Source organism: Panthera pardus, unplaced genomic scaffold, assembly GCF_024362965.1.
Source record: "Panthera pardus isolate Hobbes unplaced genomic scaffold, ASM2436296v1 HiC_scaffold_2, whole genome shotgun sequence".
Classification (NCBI taxonomy): Eukaryota; Metazoa; Chordata; class Mammalia; order Carnivora; family Felidae; genus Panthera; species Panthera pardus.
Window position 1 is genome coordinate 98,057,651 of NW_026526765.1, and position 25,861 is coordinate 98,083,511.

At 41.4% G+C, this 25,861-nt stretch overlaps 1 protein-coding gene across 2 annotated transcripts in view; it reads right to left on the minus strand.

Moving 5' to 3' along the window:
- LOC109274969 (proteinase-activated receptor 2) overlaps window positions 1–25,861 on the minus strand; it is a 99,875-nt gene that overhangs the window by 66,514 nt on the left and 7,500 nt on the right. Inside the window, exon 2 of one of the 2 annotated variants that reach the window (XM_019462964.2) lies at window positions 16,055–19,216. The exons of the other annotated variant lie outside the window; for it this stretch is intronic. Within the exon in view, the coding sequence (XP_019318509.2) occupies window positions 18,021–19,216 (1,196 nt within the window). The 3' untranslated portion in view covers window positions 16,055–18,020. Of the gene's footprint in view, window positions 1–16,054; window positions 19,217–25,861 lie in introns of those variants that run through there. 2 annotated transcript variants of the gene reach the window in all.

Consider the following 25,861-nt stretch of genomic DNA (forward strand, 5'->3'; position numbering starts at 1 on the left):
CAACCATTTTACTTACCTTCTCATTCACCCCTCCATTTCCTTACCCCTGGTCCACCTAGGACCCTGGACTTGCTAGTTCCCACCCACAAATCCTTTCTACCCCCAATTCCTGCACTGGAGTTTCTTCCTTAATGCTGTGGGGGAAAAGCCATAACTGCTATTTCTGGGTCCAGCTTGGTGCTTGGGGCGCTGGATTGTTGATCCCAGGTCGGGAGGATCTCCACAAGCCCCTTCCCTGCTGCTGTTTGTCCCAGCACCAACATGACTACTGGGCCTTCTGCTTTAGTGAGAAATGGGGTCCTCAGGGGTGAAGTCATTCTAAGCAAGTGTCCCCCCTCCCCAGCACACACACATTCACACCAGGTGACAGGCAGCTGGGTGACAGGCAGGCTTGACTGAGAAAAGGTCTAGGACCCTGATATTGGGGTGTTGCCCACTTGGGAACATGGCAAGCAGATTCCAAGGTGTAGTGAGGGTGCAGTTCTCAAGAGGAACAACAAAAATAAAAGCCCAGAGAGCAATTCCTAGAGCAACCTGGGGGCCCAGGAGAGTCCACAACACTGGAAGAGCCAAGAATGAGGAGATCTGGAAGCAGGAAAAGTTGGTGGAGCCCAGAAAGACTTCAGGAGCAGAATGAGGATGCCTGTGGTAATTTCCAGGGTCTGGGCTTGTGTGGCAGGTTCATTTTTTTTTTAATTCTCAAGTCAGCTAATACACAGTATAGTCTTGGTTTCAGGAGTAGAACCCAGTGATTCATCCTGAAAAGTGCCCTCCTTAATGCCTGTCACCCTTTTTCCCCACCCTACCTCCATCAACCCTCAGTTTGTTCTCTGCATTTAAGAGTCTCTTATGGTTTTGCCTCTCTCTCAGTTTTTATCTTATTTTTCCTTCCCTTCCCCTATGTTAATCTGTTAAGTTTCTCAAATTCCACATATGAGTGAAATCATATGATATCTGTCGTTCTCTGAAAGACTTATTTCACCTTAGCATAATACCCTCCAATTCCATCCACCTTGTTGCAAATGGCAAGATTTCATTCCTTTTCATTGCTGAGTAGTCCATTGTATATATACTTATATACCACATCTTCTCTATCCATTCATCAGTGGATGGACATTTGGGCTCTTTCCATACTTTGGCTATTGTCAATAGGGCTGCTGTAAACATTGGGGTGCCTGTGCCCCTTTGAATCAGCACTTTTGTATCCTTTGGATAAATACCTAGTAGTGCAATTGCTGGGTCATAGGGTAGATCTATTTTTAATTTTTTGAGGAATCTCCACACTGTTTTCCAGAGCGGCTACACCAGTTTACAGTCCCACCAACAGTGGAAGAGGGTTCCCATTTCTCCATATCCTTGCCAACATCTGTCATTTTCTGAGTTGTTCATTTTAGCCATTCTGACTGGTGTGAGTTGGTATCTCAGTGTGGTTTTGATTTGTATTTCCCTGATGAGGAGTGACATCGAGCATCGTTTCATGTATCTGTTGGCCATCTGGATGTCTTCTTTGGAAAAGTGTTTCTTCATGTCTTCTGCCCATTTCTTCACTGGATTATTTGTTTTTGGGGTGTTGAGTTTGGTAAACTCTTTGTAGATTTATAGATTGGTTCCTAACTGTGGCAGGTTCATTTAAGGGAGCAGGAGCACATGCACTGTCTCTTCCTCAGGTCCATTCTGCGTTCTGCTGGTGGCTCATCTTCCCTCCTCAGGGAGAGCCATAGTCTTCCTCCTGATTTTCTCACTCCTTCAAAGCTTCCTCCTTGCCTAGGTCTTCATTCTTTTTCTTTCTACAAACCTGTTCAGAGCTTTTTCATCCTAAAATACGTTATAATCTCAACTCAAGTCTGTCTCTTTTTCCAGCACCTTCTCTTCTTCCCATCAGAAGCTGCTGACCTCCTTCTCTCCCCCAAGGCCTCTCTGTTCCTACTTCACTGCCACTGCTCTTAGAGGTCCTGGGAACAGCCCACCCCAAGTCCCTTGGCCCAATCAAATACCTTTTCCTGGATGGCATCCTATCTGAATCCTCTAAAGCATGTGACATCCTCTCTTGGAAGCTTGTCTGCCTTGCTCTTTATCACAGCCCTGTCTTCTGGTTTTCCTGCTTCCTCATTGACTACAGGTCTCTCTTATGGATTTTCTTTCTCCTTCTACTGACCCTTAAATCCAAATGTCTCCCCCAAACTCTGGCCTTAATATTCTCTCTTTTCTGCTCTATGTTCTCTCCCCTTGCAATCTCATTCACATCCATGGTTTCAATTTGCCCATATACTGAGGACTCCCTACAGCCATTTCCTTCAGTCTCAAGATTGGGATCAGCATGCAAAATTTCAGGGAGTGTAGAAACAATAATCAATAAGTCACAGTAAATAATGTCAATATAATACTGTAAAATAATCAAAAGTAATGCAAAAAAATTCATAATGAGCAAAATATCATCATTTAAATAATGACAGGATCAGTTAATAGTGCTGCATGGAGCCACATCAGAGCCCAAGGCAGAAGGAAAAATCAGTATACTGATCCCCAATCATCCTAGTAATCCCCTAGATTACTGGCTCTCAACCACAGTGGTGCATTAGGATCCCTTGAACTTTTTCTTCTTTACAATTTTATTTTTATTGAGATAAAATTCACACAAAATAAAATTCACCATTTAAAAAAATTTATTTATTTTTATAATTTTATTTTTTATTTTTTAAAATTTACATTCAAATTAATTAGCATATAGTGCAACAATGATTTCAGGAGTAGATTCCTTAATGCCTCTTACCCATTTAGCCCATCCTCCCTCCCACAACCCCTCCCGTAAACCTCAGTTTGTTCTCCATATTTATGAGTCTCTTCTGTTTTGTCCCCTCCCTGTTTTTATATTATTTTTATTTCCCTTCCCTTATGTTCATCTGTTTTGTCTCTTAAAGTCCTCATATGAGTGAAGTCATATGATGTTTGTCTTTCTCTGACTAATTTCACTTAGCATAATACCCTCCAATTCCATCTATGTAGTTGCAAATGGCAAGATTTCATTCTTTGTGATTGCCGAGGACTACTCCATTGTATGTGTATATATATATATATATATATATATATATATATATATATATATACCACATCTTCCTTATCCATTCATCCATCAATGGATATTTGGGCTCTTTCCATACTTTGGCTATTGTTGATAGTGCTGCTATAAACATGGGGGTGTATGTGTCCCTTCGAAACAGCACATCTGTATCCCTTGGATAAATGCCTAGTAGTGCAATTGCTGGGTCGTAGGGGAGCTCTATTTTTAGTTTTTTGAGGAACCTCCATACTGTTTTCCAGAGTGGCTGCACCAGCTTGCATTCCCAATAAAATTCACCATTTAAAAGTATGTAATTCAGAGGTTTTTGGTGTATTCATAATGTGGTGTAACCATCACTACTAGTTCCACAATGATTCCTTCTCTCCAAAAAGACACGTGGTAGTCTTTTTTGTGCTTTTCCTAGGTTTCATTTTAGAACTGACTAGGTAGTAAACCAATACACCACCAACCTACTGACCTTGTCCATCACCACCACTGTCTTTCCTGTTGAGAGAAGTTGCCGCTGATGGCAAGCTGTGTGGGAGACTGTGGTTAACAAGACTCACGCTTGCCCATGACTCACCCTATCTTCTACCCTGTCCTCTGAGTAGGGTAACACTGGGTTAGTGTCTGTGCTACAATTTGCAGCTTTGACTCTTAACCTTCAGTATGACTGATGACTTTGTTCCAAAACAAAATAGCCACATCAAGTGTGTTAGGACACTGCAAACCCTTATTCCATTTTGCATACATCCTCTTCTGTTCTTTCTTAATTACTTCTAACAAAAGTTGAGTTCCTCAGACTTTACTCTTCCTAATAAATTAATCTAATGATATTCTGCAGTCTAAACTTTAAAATTTCAAGTCTTCTTAATTAACCAGTAGACCAAAAAAAAAAAAAAAAAATCAGAAGGAGAAGAATGAGATGGTATTGCCTGTTCCCTACAGCTGCAGAGGAAGAGATACCAATTCTATATCCTCAAACTAATTCTAAGAATGTTATCCAATAAACTGTTCAACTGACACCATTTACAGAAATCAGTCTTGTTCTCCTGTTCAGTGTAGAGATGTAGTGGTTGTTTATGATTATTACCAACTTGTGTTTGGATGTTTTTTAAGATTTTATTTTTAAGTGATCTCTGCACCCAGTGTGGGGCTCAAACTCATAACTCTGAGATCAAGAGTTGCATGCTCCACTGATGGAGCCAGCCAGGAGCACCTGGACATATTATTCGAACAAGTGAGTCTTATGAGATACTTTGTCTTCAGAAATTTCTGTCATGGCCTTTCATCTCTAAATAGAGGCTTGTAATAGGTTGTCTTACTTGATAATTTGCTGCCCTGGTAATGAGGTTGTAACTGACATCTGTTTTCCTAAATGGTCTAGAGATGCTTGTAAGATTTATCTGCTACATAAGAATAGTTTCACTGGCATGTTCCTTTTCTTCAATATGAGTGGAGACAATGGAAACCTATGATTCTGCTAACATTCCTATGTAAATAAAGAGTTTGAGTGTTTAGGCCTCATGTGAACGAATGCTTCTGTGGCTACCTACAAAGTCTGCTCCGTGACTTCTCAGGAGTCCACATCACATCATGTGCTTTTAGAGCTGGCTCCAGTGATTCTCCAAGATGTGTCTTCATAACTCAGGCGTGTCCTTCCCACTTTGCCTGTAATAAAGCCAGTCTCTCTTTATGGGGCCCTCTTCGGCTCTGTTACATGTTTCTGCTGTGATTACGTATGGTAGCTGCTCTTGTCTGGGCCTCAGTCAAGAAGGCAAATGCATTTGGTCACGTCAGAAGTGAGACCTTGTACTTGTCCCAAAGTCATTTCTTCAACAGGTCACAGCTTCAAGCCAAGTTTTAAGGAAGAGGCAGAAATGGTTTCTGACGAGCCAAATGACACACAAGGCCTTTTCAGAACACTCACAGGGAATCTCTTGGCTGTATCGCCATCTTTTTCCTTTTTTTCCAATTATACTTCCAACAAGCTTGATTATGTCTCCGCTTTCCGCTCCCAGCAGACTCGATCCTGTTGCTGAGAAGGAGCAGTGCTGCTGCAGGCAGGCACCCGACCTCACCCCCAGGAGAAGGGGGAAGAGACAGGAGAACTAGGCGAAGCAGAAGCAGGAGCTCACACAAGTTTCAAGAGGCCTACAACCGTGTTGTTGAAGGCAAATCATTCCACCACCTCAACAGTAGCTATGCCACAGCAGGCTAAAATAACTAATGCTCTTTATGATGCTGCTTAACCACTAAGAAAAGGTTCAATTATGTTCCATGTACTGTGTTAAAGCATTTCACGAGGGCTCAAGTGAGTTTTGGAATTAATAGAATGCAGTAGATGCCGTCAGTGCCCTGCTTGCATTCCTCGGACCTTGTTGACTCATTATCCTCTGGCTGACTTCCAACTGTCCATCTCTACACTGAGGGTTTTGTTTGAAACCAGAAGGTCACTTTCCTAAATGTGGTCCTGCTCAGAGGTCCAGAAGGGCCGGGGAATGAGTATCGGCTACCCTAGAAGCAGCACTCAGCCAATACACAGCAGATGTTGGTGTATAAACACATCTGCTCCCGTGCCCGAGTGGGATCATTTAACAGGCCCCCAGAGTTGCCCCCTGTGTTAGGCTCCAGTCACCCTCTGTGCTAACTCAGTCAATAGTATACATTCTGGTGGCTGCGGTACCATCCTGTAGCATTTGGCTACTTCCCTCGAGGTGTTCCCTGTATTTCCAAGATAAACTCTTTGTACCCTCAGGATCTGCCTCTGGAAAACTTCACACTACTGCAGGAAGGTAAGCTTCAACTATGTGAACACTTATATATTTGAAGCAAGACTTTTTCTTCAGTGTTGCTCAAAAATGAGGTGCACATACAAAACCAAAATGCCTTTCCTACCACTGCTCTTTTTCCCTGGGTATGCTCTTATATATAATTCTTCCCTCCCCATCCTGCTTCTTCCCCTCTCTCCTTCCCTCTGTCTACCAGCAATGTAGCTCATAGATTGCTGAGGGGCAATCAGACATTTTCCTTTGAATTCTCCCAGGTCCCAGATTTGAACCATCTTGAACAATAGCTAGGTCCACAGGGCAGAGTTTTCTTATCTTGGCTGTTTGGATCTTGGTTCCAGAAGTCCACTGGATGGAGATCAATACTCCATGGCTCCTGTGGCTGAGCCGCAGGCTGCACAGTCCCGGTGCCCTGGGAAGGTGTGTTCAGCCTTTCTTGTAAGGGAAGCTGGAGGGTTGGGGCCATTTAGCTAAACCTTAAGAGACACATGCATGCCGTGGACCTGGCTAGGGAAAGAACAAAGTGGAGAAGGAATATATCTATGTAAGATGATGCTTTATGCCGTTTGTATGTATCTTAGCATATGGGGAGTATGGGTAGCTCCAATCTGATGTAGGCAGGAGACAATTTACAAAGGAAGTACCTGTTCCATCAGGTGCTACCATATGCCAAAGTCCCATCTCCAAACCTACAGAATAGGCTCCGGCCTGTTAAGTATATGTCTAGACTCACTGAAATATGTGTGGCTTGATCAGTATGTGTCAGTCACCAAGTCCTACCTCGCACCTCTTATCAGAGAGAGATGTTCCATTCTTCTTGTTAGGCACATCAATCAGTAGTACTGAATGCATTTGGGTCATTCAATGTCTAAGTAATTCCACAGGCATATTAAAGTATTTGAAAATTCTAGTTAAAAGGTTATTTTTTTAAACATCTGGATGAGGCTACTGATAGCATCAGAGGCAACGTTATATTAAGAAACAAAGTTTATTTATTAAAATAAGCAAAATAGCCATTGAAATGAAGCTAAATGGGAAGCAGAAACCAGTATGACCTCTAACATTTGTTTCATAAACATTTCTTAACGGTAACTTTGTGAGCATGACTATTCTGATTTTAAAAATGCAAAGATCTGAATCAATACTAAAATGCTAAAAATAATCTTCAAAAACACGTTGACAAAGAAGGGTAAAAACCGTACGTGACCACACTACTTTTCCCCAAGTGGCTTGTTATTACATCAGCATCCTTGTTGAAGGAAGTCAGATACTTAAGAGCAAATCTTCAATTAAAATCTTCAAATTTCTTTGGTGGGGCTTGAAGCGTTCATTATATTTCATGTTTCCTCGACTACTTCCCTCGGATCAGTATTCACCTTTTCCTCTTTCACACATGACATGTGCTGGCTGGGCTGAGTCTGGAACCCAGGGCTTTGGCCTGTTTTTATAATCTTTCTGTTAACATTGAAAAATATTTAAACAGCTAAAAAATCTCCGGCAATCATGGCCATGTTGTTATAAAAGTATAATATTTGAATGCTAAGCCATTTCTTGAAGGATCATTATGAAGTTTTCAGACATTGTGTGATTTCACTGATGACATCAATTCTTCACTCTCTACAGACATGAGTTTGTCATGAGACTTGGAAATTCCTTTTACTGAAGAGGCGGCATCTCTTTCTCCATCCCCTTGTATCTGGAATGGGCTTGTGTCTTGCTTTGGCCAAGAGAATGTGATCCTAGTGAGGATATGCCAATTCCAATCCCAGACCTCAAGATGTCCTGCATATTTCCTCTTTTTTTTTGCTCTCTGCCATTGCCATGAGAATATGTCAGGATTAGCACGCTTAAAGGCGAGAGACCTATGGATCCCAGTTAAGCCACGCCAGTCATCCCAGTCAAAGCCTTCCTAAATCAGCTAACAGATTCCCAGAATACGTCAGCAGAACTGTCTACTTGACTATTTCAGAGCATGAGCAATGAATCTAAATTATTATATGCCTCTGAGGGATGTGTGTTGTTTGCTATGCCGCAATGCCTGACTGATACCTGTATGTCAACAGTTTTTTGTTTGTTTGTTTATTTTGTTTGTTTTTTTAAAGTAGGCTCCATGCCCAATGTGGGGCTTGAACTCAGGATCCTGAGATTAAGAGTCACTTGGTCTACCAACTGAGTCAGCCAGGCAGCTCTCAACAGGCGTTTTTAAAACTCAAACATGTAACTGAAAAATAAAATGGCCAATTATATATTTTCCTTTTGCCCCAGATTATGTTTTAAATACATCCAACACCATACTCAAGAACCTGTTCACTGTGGTTGCCTCTGAGGAGATAATAAGGGTGTCAGGGAAAATTTTCATTGTACATCCTTTTGTTCTTTTGAAACTTGAACTATATGAGTGTTACTTATTCAAAAAAGTATGTTAAAAATCCTACATGAACACAGAGCTTTGAGTTGTATGTCTAGAGGAGAAGGTACCCATTTCTACACATAAAAGGCAAAGTAAATGACAGAAACAATTAAGGCTAAATCTTTCAAAGGATATAACCCGATATTTATGGCCAATATCTAGGGAGAAACAGCTCAGAATCATAATACTCTAATAACTTTGCAGATAGAGATGATAATCTACAGGATAATGAAAAACATTAGGATTTTAACAGATAAACGATGATTTGCTACTTCCTGACCACAGGAAGAGATTACACTAGGTCAGAGATTTTCGGAAAATATTAGTGATGGTTCTCACGTTTGGTGTGCATGAGAAACACCCCTGCCCCTGTTAAAAAGGTGGATGGTCCAGGTCCCAGTGCAGAAATTCTGATTACAGGTATTGGATGGAGCCCAGAAATCTGCATTATCACAAGCAGCTCAAATAATTTTTATGGATTCCATTTTGAGAAATGCTCAGTGTTGTCATTTCTGTGTGGTTCTATCAAGTACCCATGCTGCCTTCACTGTGCAGAAATAATGAGTCTGTGGGTGCTTGATCCACTTTCACCAGATGGGTTATTTGACAACTATAACAAAAGGAATACGTGAAATTAAGTACCCAACAACATGGGTCAAGTAAGGTAGAAGCAAGTTAAAGAAACAAATCTCTAGTATTTTTTTTAAAGGAGCTTATGGAAGAATTAATCAGATTTTTCAAATACTAGATAATAATATGTGGGTTACATATATAAATTAAAGAATAAGAAGACTGACATAATTATGTAATGGAATCAGCCAAAATAAAGCTTTTGTTGTGCTTTGAGAAAATAATGTTTCCTGCTTGATGAGGAGTGATGAATTCCACAGGAAAATAAATAAGCAGTCCTTTTGGTGTGAGTACAAAATCTGTTAGAGGAAAAAGTCCAGCTCTGGTTATGTTGTCTGGTTATGTATGGTCATGTATGCTGTGTTGAACATTTTTTTTTTAATTTTTTAAAAAAGTTTATTTATTTTTGAGAAAGACAGAGCATGAGCAGGGGAGGGACAGAGAGAGAGAAGGAGAGGGAGACACAGAATCCGAAGCAGGCTCCAGGCTCTGAGCTGTCAGCACAGAGCCCGACGCGGGGCTCGAACTCATGAACCATGAGATGGTGACCTGAGTCGAAGTTGGACGCTCAACTGACTGAGCCACCCAGGCGCCCCGGTGTTGAACATTCTGGTAGCTATGGGGACAAATACAAATATTTCTGGTTTTAGAGTCTGGCTAGTTAAAGACATTTTTATGTTTTCAAGTTTTGCAGCACTGCGGATTCCACACAGTAATTCTGGAATAATGGTGAAGATGTGGATGTAAAATCAGAATTTTCTAACATTTTTATCCCCTGATTGAATAACATATTGAGGCATGAAGTACTAATTGTGGTGAGGAGATGCTCAAGAGTGTCTGTGCAAAAATGATAGCAAAGGCAGGACCACACACCTTTGTACTTTGGAAAAGAGAAGAACGTGGTGACAGGTGACAGGGTTTTGTTGTGTTTTTTTCCTGTTTATTCGATTTTTTTAAGCTTTATTTATTTTTGAGAGAGAGAGACACAGAGAGAGAGCATGAGCGAGCAGGGGAGGGGCAGAGAGAGAGGGAGAATCCTGAGCAGGCTTTGCGCTGTCAGTGCAGAGTCCCATGGGGGCTCGATCTCACAAACTGCAAGATCATGACCTGAGCTGAAATCAAGAGTTGGACGCTTAACCAATTGAACCACCCAGGTGCCCCCGATTTTTGTTTTGTTTTAATATGACTGCTTTTTTGTTAGAGAAGTAGCACATATTCAGGAAAGAGGTAGGAAATACATAAAAGGGAAAAAGTAGCCCTATTCTCCAAACACAATTTAGTAGAAATAGTTTGGTATATTTCCCATTAGCCTTTGTTAAGAGATCCCACACAGATCTGGTTTTTTTTCCCCATATTGTTGGTTTCATACCACACACACATCATTGTACCTTGCTTTTTAAAAAATTATTATAAGCACTTCTCAGGGCCATTCTATGCACATCATACGTGTCATTTTATTTTGTTTTGTTTTATTTTAAGTTTATTTATTTATTTATTTTGAGAGAGAGAGAGAGAATGAGCAGGGGAGGGGCACAGAGAGAGGGGGACAGAGGATTTGAAGCGGGCTCTGTGCTGACAGCAGACAGCCTGATACAGGACTCATGAACCAAACCGTGAGATCAGGACCTGAGCCAAAGTTGGACACTTAACCGACTGAGTCACCCAGGCGCCCCCATACCTGCCATTTTAAAGGGGTGTGCTCATTTTTGAAGCAGTACTCTAGGGTTGAACATCTAGAGGGTTTCTAGGCTTTTACAAATATGTACCTAAGGATGCTATTAAAAACTAGAAGTCTGTTGCTTTTTTTTGTTACTTAAAGTGATCTCTTGAGGACTGATTCCCAGAAGTCATACAATTGGATCCAAGGTTATGGTTATCTGAAGGGTGATGACATTTTGTAGGATTGCTTTCCTAAAGCAAGCCCACCAGCTTTCTCTTACTCTTGCTGTTTTTACATTTTCCTTCTTGCCTTTCTTCCTTAGGAAGCTGCTTACAGCCGTCCTAGAAAAAAATCCACTGCTAACTAGACAGGAACCAGTACTCTCTTGTATTAAATTGCAGATACTCGGGGCACCTGGGTGGCTCAGTTGGTTAAATGTCTGACTTCGGCTCAGGTCATGATCTCGCGGTTTGTGGGTTCGAGCCCCGCGTCGGGCTCTGTGCTGACAACTCAGAGCCTGAAGTCTGCTTCAAATTCGGTGTCTCCCTCTCTCTGCCCCTCCCATGCTCATGTTCTGTCTCTCTCTGTCTTTCAATAATAAATAAACGTTAAAAAAATTTTAATTGCAGATACTCGATTATTGCTGAGATACAACATTTTCCCCATACAAGTTACAGTTCTTCTTTGATCCTTCAGTAGTTTTTTCATCACCTTGTAAAAGGGCTTCCAGAATGAAGAAATTATCCCAGGTTTATGGTACATGCTGCAAATGCATGCTACTAGAATTGACCTCCCAAACCTTTGTTTTCTCCCAGGCCCAGTGGAGTCATGGATTCCCTCAGGATGACGCCTGGACTAACTCATTTGCCTGAGGGTTTCCATAGCCACTCATTCCAGCACCATCAAGACTGAAGCTACGGATGCTTACTAGCACCCCAGCATGTCCGTGAGGTCACCATTTTTCAGCCAGACCCAGAGACAAGAAACACATCTTCTTCGTGGTAACCAGGCGCTGCTGCTATCTGCCCTGCGCTATCTTTACAAACGAGGGTCGGAGTCGCCACTCTAAATCCCCAGCCTCTTGTGAAATGGTTTTATGTATGAGATTAAAGCCTTTTAAGCTATCTTCCCCCTAGGAAAGCACCCAAGAGCAGAGAACAAAATATAGTAAGATAGCGCCCAAAACAAATTTTGATCAAGCACTTATGCTGCTGCTACATTAAAAATTGCCCCAATTTTACCATGATTAAAAAAATGTCTCAGAAAATGATTTTAAGAATATGAGAATTAAAGTTTTTGAGTGCCTGGACCTCCAACATGGTCAAATTTTGCCTCAGGGCCTTGGTACTCAAAGTTCGGTCCAAAGAACCATCATGTCAACATCCATGTCAACATCACTGGGAACTTGTTAAGACACTCAGACCCCACCCCAGACCTACTGCAGTTAAGAAGATCCCCAGATAATTTGAGTGCATGTTAAATTTGAGAAGCACTTTTAAAGAACACTTTTTTTTGAGAGAGAGAACTCACGAAAGGGAGCACATGTGCAAACTGGGGACAGGGGCAGAGAGAGAGGGAGAAAGAGAATCCCAAGCAGGGTCCATGCTCATCGACCGGGGGCTTGATTCCACAACCCCAGAATCATGACGTGAGTCAAAATCAAGAGTTGGATGCTCAACCGACTGAGCCACCCAGGTGCCCAAGAAGTGCTTCTTTTTTTTCTTTAGCATAAGCTCTATGTGCAGTGTGGGACTTGAACTCACAACTCCAAAAACTAGAGTCACACACTCTACTGACGAAGCTGGACAGGCTCCCCAAGAAGCACTCTCTTAAAGCAGTGGCATGAACTCTGGCTTACACGTTTGAATATCCTAGGAGCTTGAAAACAATATGGACGCCCAGGCCCCATCCCCAAAGATTCTGATTCATGTTGGTCAAGGGTAGGGACTGAACAATGGAATTGTTTAACAGCTCTCCAATGACTCTATGTGCAGCCAGAGATGAGAACTGACCTAAAGTTTCCAGAACTTCCTTCTAACAAGGCAGAGGTGCTAAAACGCTAAGATTTGAGGTCTTCAAAATCCATGCTTCTTAACAAAGCATTCTATGTTATGATTAAATCCAAAACCTGGTTAGCTCCTGGCAAACAGGGATACATTAAATAAATTCTTTTTTGGCATTGTGTAGGCCAATTTCAAGAGCAATTATATATCTTGGGATAGGAAGCTAAACAACAAAAACATGCTGATCAATTGAGGTCTTTTTTCCCCTAAGTAAGCTCTAAGCCCAACCTGGGGTTTGAACTCAGGCCCTGAGATCAAGAGTCTCATGCTTTACTGACTGAGCCAGGCTGGCATCCCAGGGTCTTGTTCTTAAATGCATCATAGTATTGCCTATCCCACCCTCACTCATGTTCTCACTTCCCTGCATGGGTCACACAGCAGCATGCTTAAAAGGCCCAATATTGTGGTTATTAAAACAGGCAAAAGAGGCAGACTGGCCCTGCCACCACCTGATGTGTTCAGGCTATAAATGCAGCTTTCAAAGCTAATCTCCACAGTGCTTATGAGTCATTTCCTGAAGTTGTGAGCATATAGCCAGCTGGTTAAAAACATACTGTGTTATCTAAATTCCAAGATGCTTCTGAATCTGACCTCTGGTTTTCTGTGTTTCCAGAAGACCAACAGTCCCCATGACAAGAAGTATGGAGCCTGATGTTCACTTTAGTGATGCTGCCAGGGGTGGTTCATAGCAGCTGGCTGCAAAACAGACCTCACACAAAGCTTACTAACTTCTAAGCCACACTGGACCTGCTGCCTTGAGTCAGTTGCCATTGCTGTAAGGTGCTGACCCCCTCAGCTGTGAGGCTGCCAGAAACTCAATGTGGTGGCTTGTCGCTGTGAACCAAGTGTTTGCCCTTATAAGTGCTTTCTAATTATGGCTAATTTCTTTTTTTTTTGAAGATAGATAGATTTATCTGTCTTTATATATATATATGTATATAGCATGTGCAGGGGAGGGGCAGAGAGAGGGAGAGACAGAGATCCCAAGCAGGCTCCTCACTGTCAGTGCAGAACACGATGAGGAGCTTGAACTCACGAATTGTGAGATCATGACCTGAACAGAAACCAACAGATGCTCAACGGACTGAGCCACCCAGGCGCCCCTGAATATGATTGATTTCTGTCTTCTTGAAGGCAATAAAGTTGGCAAATCTTGCATAAGAGCAGGGTTCTCAAGCTTCTTCGGTTGAGGATACCTTGATACACTTAAGAATTACTGAGGACCCTAAAGATTTTTCACTTAAGTAGGTTATATCCAGTGGTGTGTTGGAGTCAGCTTGTATCAGAATTCAATACTCAGGAATTTTTGAAGCCAACTGTTAAACCACTGGAAGCTTGAAATTGGCAGCTGAGAGGGGGCATTTACACTATGGAAACAGGCAAATGCTACAAATCAGGGCCTTTTTTCTTTCTCTGGAGATCAACAGCAAACCACTGATTCTACCCAACAACATTTACCATATTAGACATTAAAATGGAGAATGTTTGAAAAGATTTCTTTCACTTGGAAATAATAAATCTGTGACTTATTTTTTTTTTTTATTTTCTTCCCCAAACGATTATTGATTTTCTGAGGAGAGTTGCACTGTTTTGTTTTTGTAAACTTCTTTAATGGCTGGTTTGATAGATTTTCTTAACTGTCTCTGCTTTCAGGCTGTTGCAATATCATGTGTCAGGCAGCCTCCAGAAAACTCAACTGTATGGTAGTGAGAAAACCAGAGCAGGAAAAGGCAAGTAACATCGTTAGTGTTTTAAGATAGGTTTGACTTCATACATCCCCTAAAAAGGTCTCAAGGACTCAGAATCACTGCATTGAAGCATTTCTTCTCTCTGTGTGCACTGTGGCTTACTTAACCACACCTCGCTCATAAAACACAGGTTGATCCTGTGGTCAGTTACTCTCTACACACATGTGGTCTAGTAATGTTGCCAGAAACAGCCACCCAGCAATGCCACTTCTGCCAGGAAATTACTGTTAATGACGGTTTTCCCGCTTAATTTTTATGACACCTGGGGGGAAGATAAGCTTCTAGTGGAGGGTCCAGCCCTCACATGCTTAAAAAGCTTGGTCATAAACACTGCTTAACTTTTTCCACTTGCTCACAGAGCTCAAGACTTCCTAAAGGATATGCCAACATTTAAAACGATTTCTTACATTCATAAGTATAACCTCAAATTTTCCACATTTATATTCAACAGCCAAATATTCTATTTCCTTAAAAATCCTATTTTTGACTAGGTGGAAAAAACAAACATTTTTCCGTTATGAAAATTCAGGGGCGCCTGGGTGGCTCAGTCAGCTAAGCATCCGACTCTTGGTTTTGGTTCAGGTCATGTTCTCACGGTTTTGTGAGTTCGAGCTCCACATGGGGCTCTGCACTGACAGTGCAGAGCCTGCTTGGGATTCTCTGTCTCCCTCTCTGCCTCTGCCCCACTCACACTCTGTCTCTCTCAAAATAAACTCAAAAAATTTTTTAAAAAAGAGAATTCAAATGTGCTGCTTTGACTTCAAACCTATTTTGAAAAATAACAACAGAAGAGTTTAAAGGTCACTTTCTGTTTAGGGTAGGGATCCTATTTCTGGTGGCCATGAGCTGGGCCTACTTCAACATACCCAATCCTGAAACATTTGTGGAGCATGTGGGCCTCAGAAACTTAAGCCTGTATATTAACTTAAAAATTTTGTGTGTTAACAGAATTCTTATTCAGTTGAAAACAATTTTTGTTGACAATGAATGTAGAAATATGTTACTAGAATTTTTCTTGCTGATTTTCAACTCCTAGAGGCAATATTTTGCTTTTAATTCTCTCTCCTGCCTCCTTGCCCCCTGCCCCAGGGAGCATTACATGGCAAAGGACTGTCATTCAAGGGCAATCCTTCTTGGGGTTTCGATATACCCTACTGGCTCTGACATTTCATTGCTTTCTGTCTTCATTAGGAAAGAACTGCAGATTCTGTTCGTGATGCCTAGAACCCAGGAATCTGAACATATTCTCAATGGTACAACCTTCCATTCTCCTAAGAAGGAATTAAAAAAAAAAAAAAAAAAGATACAGAAAGTTCATCTTCCAATTCCTTTGTTCTTTCAGATCCATTCTCCATGCTCCAAGAAGCAAACCTTTATGGACTGGGCCACCCAGGTTCCCTTGACCTCTGAGTTTAGGTTAAGACCAGAAGCAAGACCAGGAGGTACCACAATTGAGTCGTCAGAGGGTTGAGGGAAAGGTCAGAGTATTCCCTCCTCCACTGCCTTTAGACCTGGGGGTGTAAAGGCATCCTCGAACTGCTAGCCCCTGGGGTGCTTCATCATCCCCTGTAGGTTCCCTTGACCCTGTCCACATCAATGCACATCGCCTCTTCATTAAATACTGTTCAGCTAGGCCCTAAGACTGGCCTTCCTGCCAGGACCCTGGTAGATACAGTCAAAATTTATTCCAAACAAATACCAAGCAAACTTTGATGTTTATTAATGTTATATACATTTTTTTAAAAAACAGAGAACATAAAAACAATGACATAAGTACACAATGATAACATAGTAATGATAGTCATATAAAGTCAGAGGTATATTAATATTTCAGACTGAATAAACAATCTCCACTGAGTTGAATAAAATATAGTAACTAAGTTAATAAAACCCATGCTAAAAAAATAAAATCAACGTTAGCTTATCCTTACATTATGCTCTTTCATGTAAATTATTCTATGGCATTTGGAAAGCGTTTGCTCTTTTGAATAGGTAAACATTTGCCTTGAAATTTTTTTACATTTTTTTGTTTAAAAGGCCAAAATTGCTCCATAAGGAAAAAATACACATTTCAAAGTAATTTTCAAATTATTTTGTCAAATCCATGAGGATTTCCTGTACTTGATATGAATCATGGGGTTAAAAAATGCTTTTAAAATCATCTTATTAACTCTTAAAAAAAAAAGTAAATGGAAACAGAAGAATAATTTTCCTAGATTTCAAAGTCAGTTTTAATTTCTATTATTTCTCATCCAACTAGCATAAATGATTCTTTAAAAATTTTTTAATTTTGAAAACATTTGTAAATAGTGTTCAACCAGTGTAGAACGGAAGACTTGTCTTTTAAAAATGTAATTCCTGTATTGTGTTATGTTTTCATCTGAAGTTATAACCATTGGAAGCAGTAGCCCAAAATGTTCAAAGTTCTTCAACTGACGATCCTTGCTGGTATGAAACTTGCATGGTTACACTGGGCTAAAAAAGCTTCTTTAGATAAGGACATATTTACTTATCATACACATACCACACCCTGTACTGGTCTACTTCGTTCTTTTTGAGGACAGGTCTCAGTTGCAGTCAACTCTGTATGCCCAGCACCCATCATTGTGTCCAGAGCACACAACGTGTGTTCATGTTTGCTCCATGAGTGTTTCCATCTGAGAATGGTCCTTGTGAGATAATTGCTGGAAGTGAATGGGACCTCCTTCTCTATTCTTAAAACGGGCAGAGAAAAGTCTTTTATGTTCATTATCTTCTGGGATAGTAAAACCTACTTTGCCAAATTCTAACAGACAAGAGAGTTCACAGCCAGCCCTTGTGGGAACCGCAGGAGGAGAAAGTAACGGTGGTGGCCCTGGGTCTGATCTCTGGGAGGCTCAGCTGGAGGGTGTGTGACCAGTCCGTGTCTGAAATGGCCCTCCTTTGTATCTATTGCTTGGAGTCCTCCATCTGGGGCAGGCTGCTTTGAAAGCCAACCTAAGGTCACTCGTGGGACCTATGCTCATTCTTGCTTTACATACAGAGGGCGTGAGACATCTATCTGTTTTCATAATCTAAAGAATTCAAACTTTGATACGTTTAAAATGAAAAACAGTAGAACCTTTTCTACACACAGATAGTGCTAAGTCTTATCCCTTAATAACTTAAACATTGCTGTCGAACAATTTCAAAACACATTTATTTGCAAAAGCCGTATGAGTCCAAACCACAGAATCCCTCCCTATTGATGAACATCTTCAGATGTTCATCCACCAACCTAAACTTTGCACATAAAATCAGAAAACTAGGGTTTATTTCCTAGGGGGGAAAAAGACAGGGTTTCAAAGTGCCTATTCTATACTGCGCTCCAAATGATTCAAATACGTGTGTGTGTGTGTATGCACATACACACATATACATAGTAAGTCACGTAAATATATAAAAAAATGACATTCAGTTATTACTGTAGCACTGGCAATACTCTTGGAATAACACTGTTTTCTATTCTTGTTATCTTTTCCTATAACTAATAGATATGATTAATGGCTCTCATAAGAAAGAGGCATGCAAATTATAGATGTGTTGCTTTTGATCACAAATACCTTTTTGGCAAGGAATAATAGAATCCTCAGGTTACTCACTTTTTTAATCGTTTCTTTTCAACTCACTGGCAGTCCCTTTTCCTAAGTTAAGAGCTTTTTGTATATGCTATTACTGAGGTTACTAGAGCAAGTATCCATTTTACTTGCCATCAACTGACCACTGCTGTTATAGCTGCTGGGATCAGAACTTTCTTTGCAGCATAGGATACTGTAGAGGTACCTCTGGCACTCAGAGGAAGCATAATAGTAAATCAAGGGATCAATGCAACAGCTTATGCTGCTAACACAGACACACAGGAGGTAGGCAAAGTAGGTGGCTTCTGCCATGGAATCTTGAGAAAGGAATGAGTAATGCACAATCAGGAGGACATTTGTGGGTCCAAAGCAAATGATGAAGATGCAGAAAACAGCAAGCGACAAGAACAAAGCCCGGGACTTCTTGCTCCGGTTGGCAACGGCGGAGGAGCTAAGACATCGAATGATAGACACGTAACAGATTGTGGAAATGATTAGCGGTACAAAGAAGAAGACAGCAGAAAAGGCTGAGAAGTAAAAGGCATAATAGTCTTCGAGCAGGGTTTTATTGAGCACGTCATGGCAGGTGGTTATGTTGAGCCCCGGCATCTGGGTGGTTTGCTCCTTGAGGAGGAGAGGCACCACCCCGGCGATGGCCATAGCCCAAATGGCCAAACAAGTGAAGGAGGCCCTTCCCAGAGTGCGCCAGGAGAGGGACTGGATGGGGTACACCACAGCCAAAAACCGGTCAATGCTAATGACTGTCATGAGCATGATGGAGGCGTACATGTTACAGTAAAACGCTGCGGTGACGAAGCGACACATCTCGGACCCAAATTTCCAATCAGTGCCGGAGAAGTAGTAGCTGATCTTGAACGGGAGTACTGACACAAACAGCACGTCTGCTGTGGCCAGATGTAACATGTACACCACAGCAGGCTTCTTGATCTTCATCTTCAGGATGAACACGAGGATGGCCATGACATTCAGAGGAAGGCTTACGACGAACACACCAGTGTAGACAGAGGGGATAAAAAGCGTCAGCCAGGCACTGGTCAGATATCCTGAGGCATCTTTCGAGATGGGCAGAGAGGACGGTATTTGAAGACGATGGCTTCTGTTGATGGAGCTTAAACTGTCTTCAGGGAACCCACTTCCGTTTTTCTCCTCATTGTCTTCCAGTGGGAATGGTTCAAATCTGTCGTTGGTGTTCTTGAAAAAAAATGACCGGAGGTCCACGGTAATATTGGGTGCTTTTGACTCTTAAAAAAAAAAAAAAAAAGAAAGAAAGAAAAGAAAAGAGAACAGATTAAAAAGGCAAACTAGAGAGTACATTTTATTTTTATTTTTTGTGTTCTTACTAGGAGAGTGGGTAGTAAAAAGCAAGTAATGCACAATGGGTTACAGATCATATCAGGGAATTAGCTGACTCAGAATACTGTACAGCATTTTTTGTTGGCACAAGCAAACACTTAAAACTCTGCTCTTCAGAATGACAGAGGGGGGAAAATAAGGACAGAGGGGAATGATATGTTTTCGGAGATATACCCTGAAGGCATCAGGAAAGGATGAGGGCCTGACGTGAAGGAAAACAGCAGCGACTTCTTTTCCACACTACCTGCCGCCTCTATAAACAAATCACTCCCAGGCTCTATGACTTCGTTTTCCTCCACAGGCCTTCGTGTGTGTATTTTCTCCATTTAGTTTGCAGACACCCCTTGAAACCCATCCTTCCCAATGGAAACATCTGCAGGAAGGTGAGGGGACTTCCTCAGTTATGGAGCTAGAGCCAAACTCAGAGTAGGACTGAGGACTCCCATTTCCATGGCCATTGTCCATGTGACAGGAGTTTTCCTCTACTATCTTCAGTTTGTTTACACAGTAGGATGTCCCAAATGTCTCATCACATTTGGACCCAAACCACAGCCCTTCGGTCATCTTCTAATATAACCACAAGGTGCACACCACCTAGGTCATCTTCCTTCTCCTTCCTGAGCAGGTCTGTGGAGGAGCAGATATTCTGGGCTGATGGCCTTCCTCAGTTGAGTTCCAGAATGCTACCTGCATCAACGCTGATGCCAGGCTAACTAGGCTCTTCTGAGTGTCAACCAGAAGTCAAAATAAAGGCTCAGTTGCAGACTTCCTCCTTTTACCATCATCTTCCACCAAAAGCACCCAATGAAAGTGTTCATCAAAGAATGGCCACACTGAGCTGCTGGAACTCCACCAGCTGTTCCTTCTGGAGAGCTTTGGCTAAAATTCTGCCATTCGGGAGACATGGACAAAGAGCCTTTGTTGGGCCTTGGGAAGCTGACAACTGGGAAAGAAACCACAGAGGAAGAAGGGCAAAGCCTCCATCACTGAAAGCGGCCTCAACAATGGCTGGATATGCAGGTCCCTGAGAAGTGATGTTAGAGACTTAAAATCTGGCTACAAATTGATAACTACAGTGAATTGTCAAACTTTTGTTCTCATCTTTCAGTGGTGGACCCTTTGCGCAAACAAACGCTTACAGAGAGAGGCATAATGTAACAGAAGAGAGAAGTGTCCCACCGGACCCAACCATCCCTTAGATAAAAATTACGAACTCTTGACCTTCTGCCTCCCTCCAGTCAATGACCTGAAGGCATTTAGGTTCATCAAGTAGTACTGGGGAGAGGAGGAATGAATACTGAAAGAAAGGATGGTGTCCAGTGACTTTCTCGTTTTCTTGACTTTCTAGTTTTCTTGACTTTCTTGTTTAGCTTGAGGGAAGACCAAAATCAGTGGCACAGAAGATAGCTAAAACTGAGATAAAAAACCCAGTTTCCGGCCTGAAGAACCAGAGGACAGAGTTCAGGGCCATTCTAGTCACTCGAAAGTGAGGAGAGAATTCTAGAAAGGAAAAAAGTCAGAGAGGGGAGTCCTAAATTCCAATGTGCATTTGCCCTGGCCTGTGGCTGACTCTGGGATCACGTACATGTTAGTGTAAAAAGCAGCCCTGCTGAAGACAGAAGAGCTGAAGCGGCGTTTTTGCTCAAGATGGAGAGTTTGCAGTTTGAATCCAACCAAATGTATTGCCTGCTACAGCAAAAACACCACAATTCTTCAGAGAAATAAAACAGAATCCTGAGTCTGTAGAATGGCAATGTCCAGGATATAATCCAAAATCATCTGACACAAAAAGAATCAGAGAAATGTGACCCAGTCTTAAGAAAAACGATCATCAGTGGAAACCAATCCCATGATGATCCAGATGTTGGACTTAGCAGATAAGGATTTTAAAGGATGTGTTGCAATGAACTAAAGGGAACTATTTCATTGAAATGAATGAAAAAATAGGAACTATCAGCAAAGAAATCAACCAATGGAAATTCTAGAACTAGAAAATAAAATACCATCAATTGGCATCTATTTCCAAAACAAGGAGCACAGCTAGAGGAGAACAGGGACTGGAGGTGACAGGTTGAGGTGAGGCTACCTCAGCAAGGTCCTAAGTGGGCCCCTGGGGGTGAAGGGGTGGCCTGGCGTGAAGGGGAGATCTGTCACCAGGAAGGACAAATGTCTCCAGGGATGAGCTTCTGAGGAAACATGTATGTCTCGATTATTCCTCAAGGGTAAGAAACCATTCCTACGAATATCTGAATCTCTAGCATCCTGCACATGGTAGGTGCTCCTTAAGTTGGCTTTTATTCCCAGATTTGCCTTCTAGTATTGGCTCTGTCAGGAATCACTTAACCTTCCGAACTCAGTCTCAGAATCATAAAAATGGGATTCATATACCTGTCTGGCCTACAAATCTGGAGCCAGGTGCATCCCATGTGAATTAGGACATATGGTAACTTTGTAAACTATAAAAATTAATCAGTGTAAGAAATTAATATCATCCTCCTTTCACTTCAAGGGAAGCTTGCTTTTAGACTCAATTGTTTGCTTACTCTCATTATTTTTAGAGTTTACTTATTTATTTTGAGAGAGAGAGTACATGCACGCATGGGGAGGGGAGGGGCAGAGAGAGAGGGAGAGAGAATCCCAAGCAGGATCTGCACTGCCAGCACAGAACCCAATGTGGGGCTCAATCCCACAAACTGTGAGATCATGACCTATGCCAAAATCATGAGTAGGATGCTTAAGTGAATGAGCCACCCACATGCCCCTACTCTCAATTATTTTAAATTAAAATGGAATCTATGCACCTCTTCCCTACTGTTTAGCAATATTTAATTTTTCAGTGTGATGAGGAACATGAACAGGTTGTAAAGTATATAGCCCCAGCATTCAGAGATGCAAATCAAATTTCAAATTCACAGCCTTTTCAGGAAGTATAACTTTCTTCCCTTTGTGATGCATCTAACTTAATCTGTGTGCATACTGACCCAGTCACATGGAGGCCTAAGACCACTAAGAATAGCCCCTGTGGGATGTGAGGCTACCTCGGGGTCATAATGAATAAGTCAGAACTGAAGGAAAAGAATGAATGGGTTCTGGTATTTTAATACCACAAAGATAAGTGTCCTTAAAAATGCTGACCCGGGGTGCCTGGGTGGCTCAGTTGGTTAAGCTTCCGATTCTTGGTTTTGGCTCAGGTCATAACCACATAGTTTGTGAATTCAAGCCCCATGTCAGGTTCTGTGCTGCCAGTGCGGAGCCTGTTTGGGATATTCTCTCTCTCTCTCTCTCTCTCTCTCTCAAAATAAATAAACTTAAAAAAAAAAAAAGCTGACCCAGAAGAACCTAAAGATAACACAATTTTACTCTGCAGTTTGGAAACCTGGCCTGATTAAGGACTTCTGTCACGCATGGAGGGAAAAAGTACACACACACAGGCCCGCACAGACAGGTACGAATTCAGACATTACCTAGAGGAATGACATAATTTGAAAACTACTGAGCACTTATAACTAAGCCTCTTAGACACTATCTCTTCATCTGAAAATAAAACTGTTGTTGGGTTTTACTCTATGTTTAGTACTCTGGCATTAAATATTTGCTTTAAAAAAATTTCTTCCCTGGCTAGGTCTTTTTAGGCAGTATGGTGTTTATAACGGAAACATTATACCCACTGAGACATGACATTTTTACAGGCTGGAGCCCAGGAGGAATGCATAATCCCCTGATTAAATATCATTACCTAAGGCGTCACCTTTTCTTGCTACTATAGGTTTGATATTTTGGTTTTTCTGGAATTAAAAAATGTCAGGAAAAAAATTTTGATTTAAGTATATACCAGCATCAAAGAAAGAACAAAACCAATTCCAAATAAATAGACATATCCAACTAACTCAAGCCCCTTAGGCTGAAATTCAGTTTGAGTATCTCCCTTTTTCTCCCATCCTGGCACAGCTCACAGGTCAAGGAGAAAGCGCCTGTCAGTGTGCCAAACACTCTCTCAATTCATCTGTGGTTTTGTTGTTAAGCTATGGTTTCAAACACACAAAAAGCAGCTCAAGTCCTAAAATCAGTTCTCATACTCCTTGCTAAGTTTCACTCAATTTAGGTTTCTCTTAAATGGCCCTACAGTCGTTTTGTGGTTCAATACAGCACACTGCTAAATGCTTAAATACGGACTCTCTAACTCTGGAGAAAGTCAGGCCATGCTTCATTCATCTTTGATGAGATCTAGCGTGGAAGCAGAGTGGTGACTAGATGCGGTACCAAGGTCCCTTGGGATCCTGGAATTTACACCATGCCAGCCTCCGCTGAAGCACCAGCCTTGGTTCTGACTCAGAGCTCCGGCCTACAGGGCTTTTGCTTTGTAGCAATTAGCAAAGCAGAAGTCTCAGGACCTTGCCCACATTCCCACACAGAGCAGGACAGCTGTACCCTGCACTTCTCCACAAGTGAATCAACACTACAGACTAAAGAGAAGTAGAGAAGAAGTTGATGGAAAATTAACAGAAACATATTAATTCCATCAAATGACAAACAGCAAAATTACTGGAATACTCCATTGCCTCAAATGCAAATACACACCATTTTCCAATATAAAGAACCAGTGCTTCTGAAAGAAATGGCTAGTTCCAGATGTGGGGTAAGAAATACACTAGCTGAATCTCTATTCTTTAAAGAATATTAGGGTCAAAAAAAAAAAAAGAATATTAGGGTCAGGTTCGACTCTGGAGTCTGGGCTCTCACTGGCCAAGGTGTGACAATTGACCACCAAAAGAATAATGAATGACAAGAGTGACTTAAAACATTTGAAATATGTCATATATGTTAAGGTCCAGGAGTTCATAATGATCCTCAAAGGAAAATGAAACCTTTTTGGTCACTTCTGGAGGAAATGAGGGGACCCTGTACAAAAATTGGTAAATAAAAGCAAGATTCAAGCATTTACCCTGCCTTTTCTATATAAATTGTATTTTCAGGGAAACAAAACAGTCAATGAGAGAAGATTCTTTTTTATAAAATAATTCCAGCTCACAAACACAGAAACAATAACAGATTTAGGAAAGCATCGTTTGGAAGCTCTTGGTGAAAAAAGGGACTCAGTCTAATCAGGAGTGGTCACTAAAGCCACTGGATGAGAGGTGGATAGAAAACTTCATAACAGCCGAAGCAAGCAAACAAATGCCTGAATCGGCTGAGTAATCTTTTTTTTTTTTTAAGATTTCATTCTTTTTTTTTCCTACTGAGTAATCTCACGATCACAAAAAGAGAGGCAATCCTGAGATGCATCAGAAGTACACAGTACCACTGCCGATTTAGTCTTACAAAAATCCAAACCCGAATCTGATCAAGCCTGCTGATGTACCTACCATGTGACAGAAAATGCAGGCGACAGATTGGCACGATGAACAACCAACCCTATGTGACGCAGCTGGCCGGATCCAGCGGGCAGGGGAGGCTCCGTGACAAATGACCCAGTTTCTTTGAAAAATAAACAGCCATGAAAAAGGAGGAGAGGGGAAACAGTTACAGAGTAAAAGAGATTTAAGACATACCAACCAAATGCAACGGTTGGCTTTGTTTGACCCTGATTCAAACAAAACAACTGTAAAAAGGCACTTATGAGACAATCAGCAAAATCTGAATGCTGACTGAATAGTGCATGATATCAAAAAATTGATACTCATTTTTTTAGGCGATGTAATGGTGTTATGGTTATACATAAAAAAAGAGTTCTTATCTCTGAGGATATATGTCAATGCATTTGTGGATGAAATGATGTATGTGTCTGGGATTTGCTTTAATATTGTTCAGTTGGGGAGGAAGAAAAGTGAGGTGTAGGTAAAACAAAATATGGGGAATAATTATACTGTTCACTTTTGGGTATGTTTGCAAGTTTTCATAATAAAAGGTAAAAAAAAAAAGGAACAACAAATATTGTATGCATAATTACTTACTCCTAGAAACTAAGGACAAGGGTTTTTGCTTGTTTTCCTTTTGTTTTAGTCTTGAAGGGAAAAAAGTTCATGAATGTGTGAATGAACATTGTTTTACATTTAATGAATTCATGCAATACCAACTCCTCAAAGGCTTTTCTGGAATATGGAGGAGTTGTTATGAAAAACACTTAACATGTGTTGAACACCTACTCTGTGCTAGGTACTTCGTAACTTACCTCATGTAACTCTAACATTTCTACAAGATAAGTAGTATGATCCCTGTTGTATGGACAATATACAGAGGCACAGATAGGCTAAGTAACTAATCCAAAGTCACACAGGAAGTGGAGGAGCCAGGATTTGAACCTAGATCTTCCTGGCTCTGAAGCTCATACCCTTTGAACCATACCGCATTACCCTGTCTCTTTAAAAGACCTGAGGGGTGCCAGGGTGGTTAAGTGGCTGGCTCTTGATTTCGGCTAGGGTCATGATCTCGCGGTTCATGAGTTCAAGTCCCATATCAGGCTCTTCGCTGACAGTGTGGAGCCTCCTTGGGATTCTCATTCTCATTCTCTCTCCTCTCTCTCTCTCTCTCTCCCT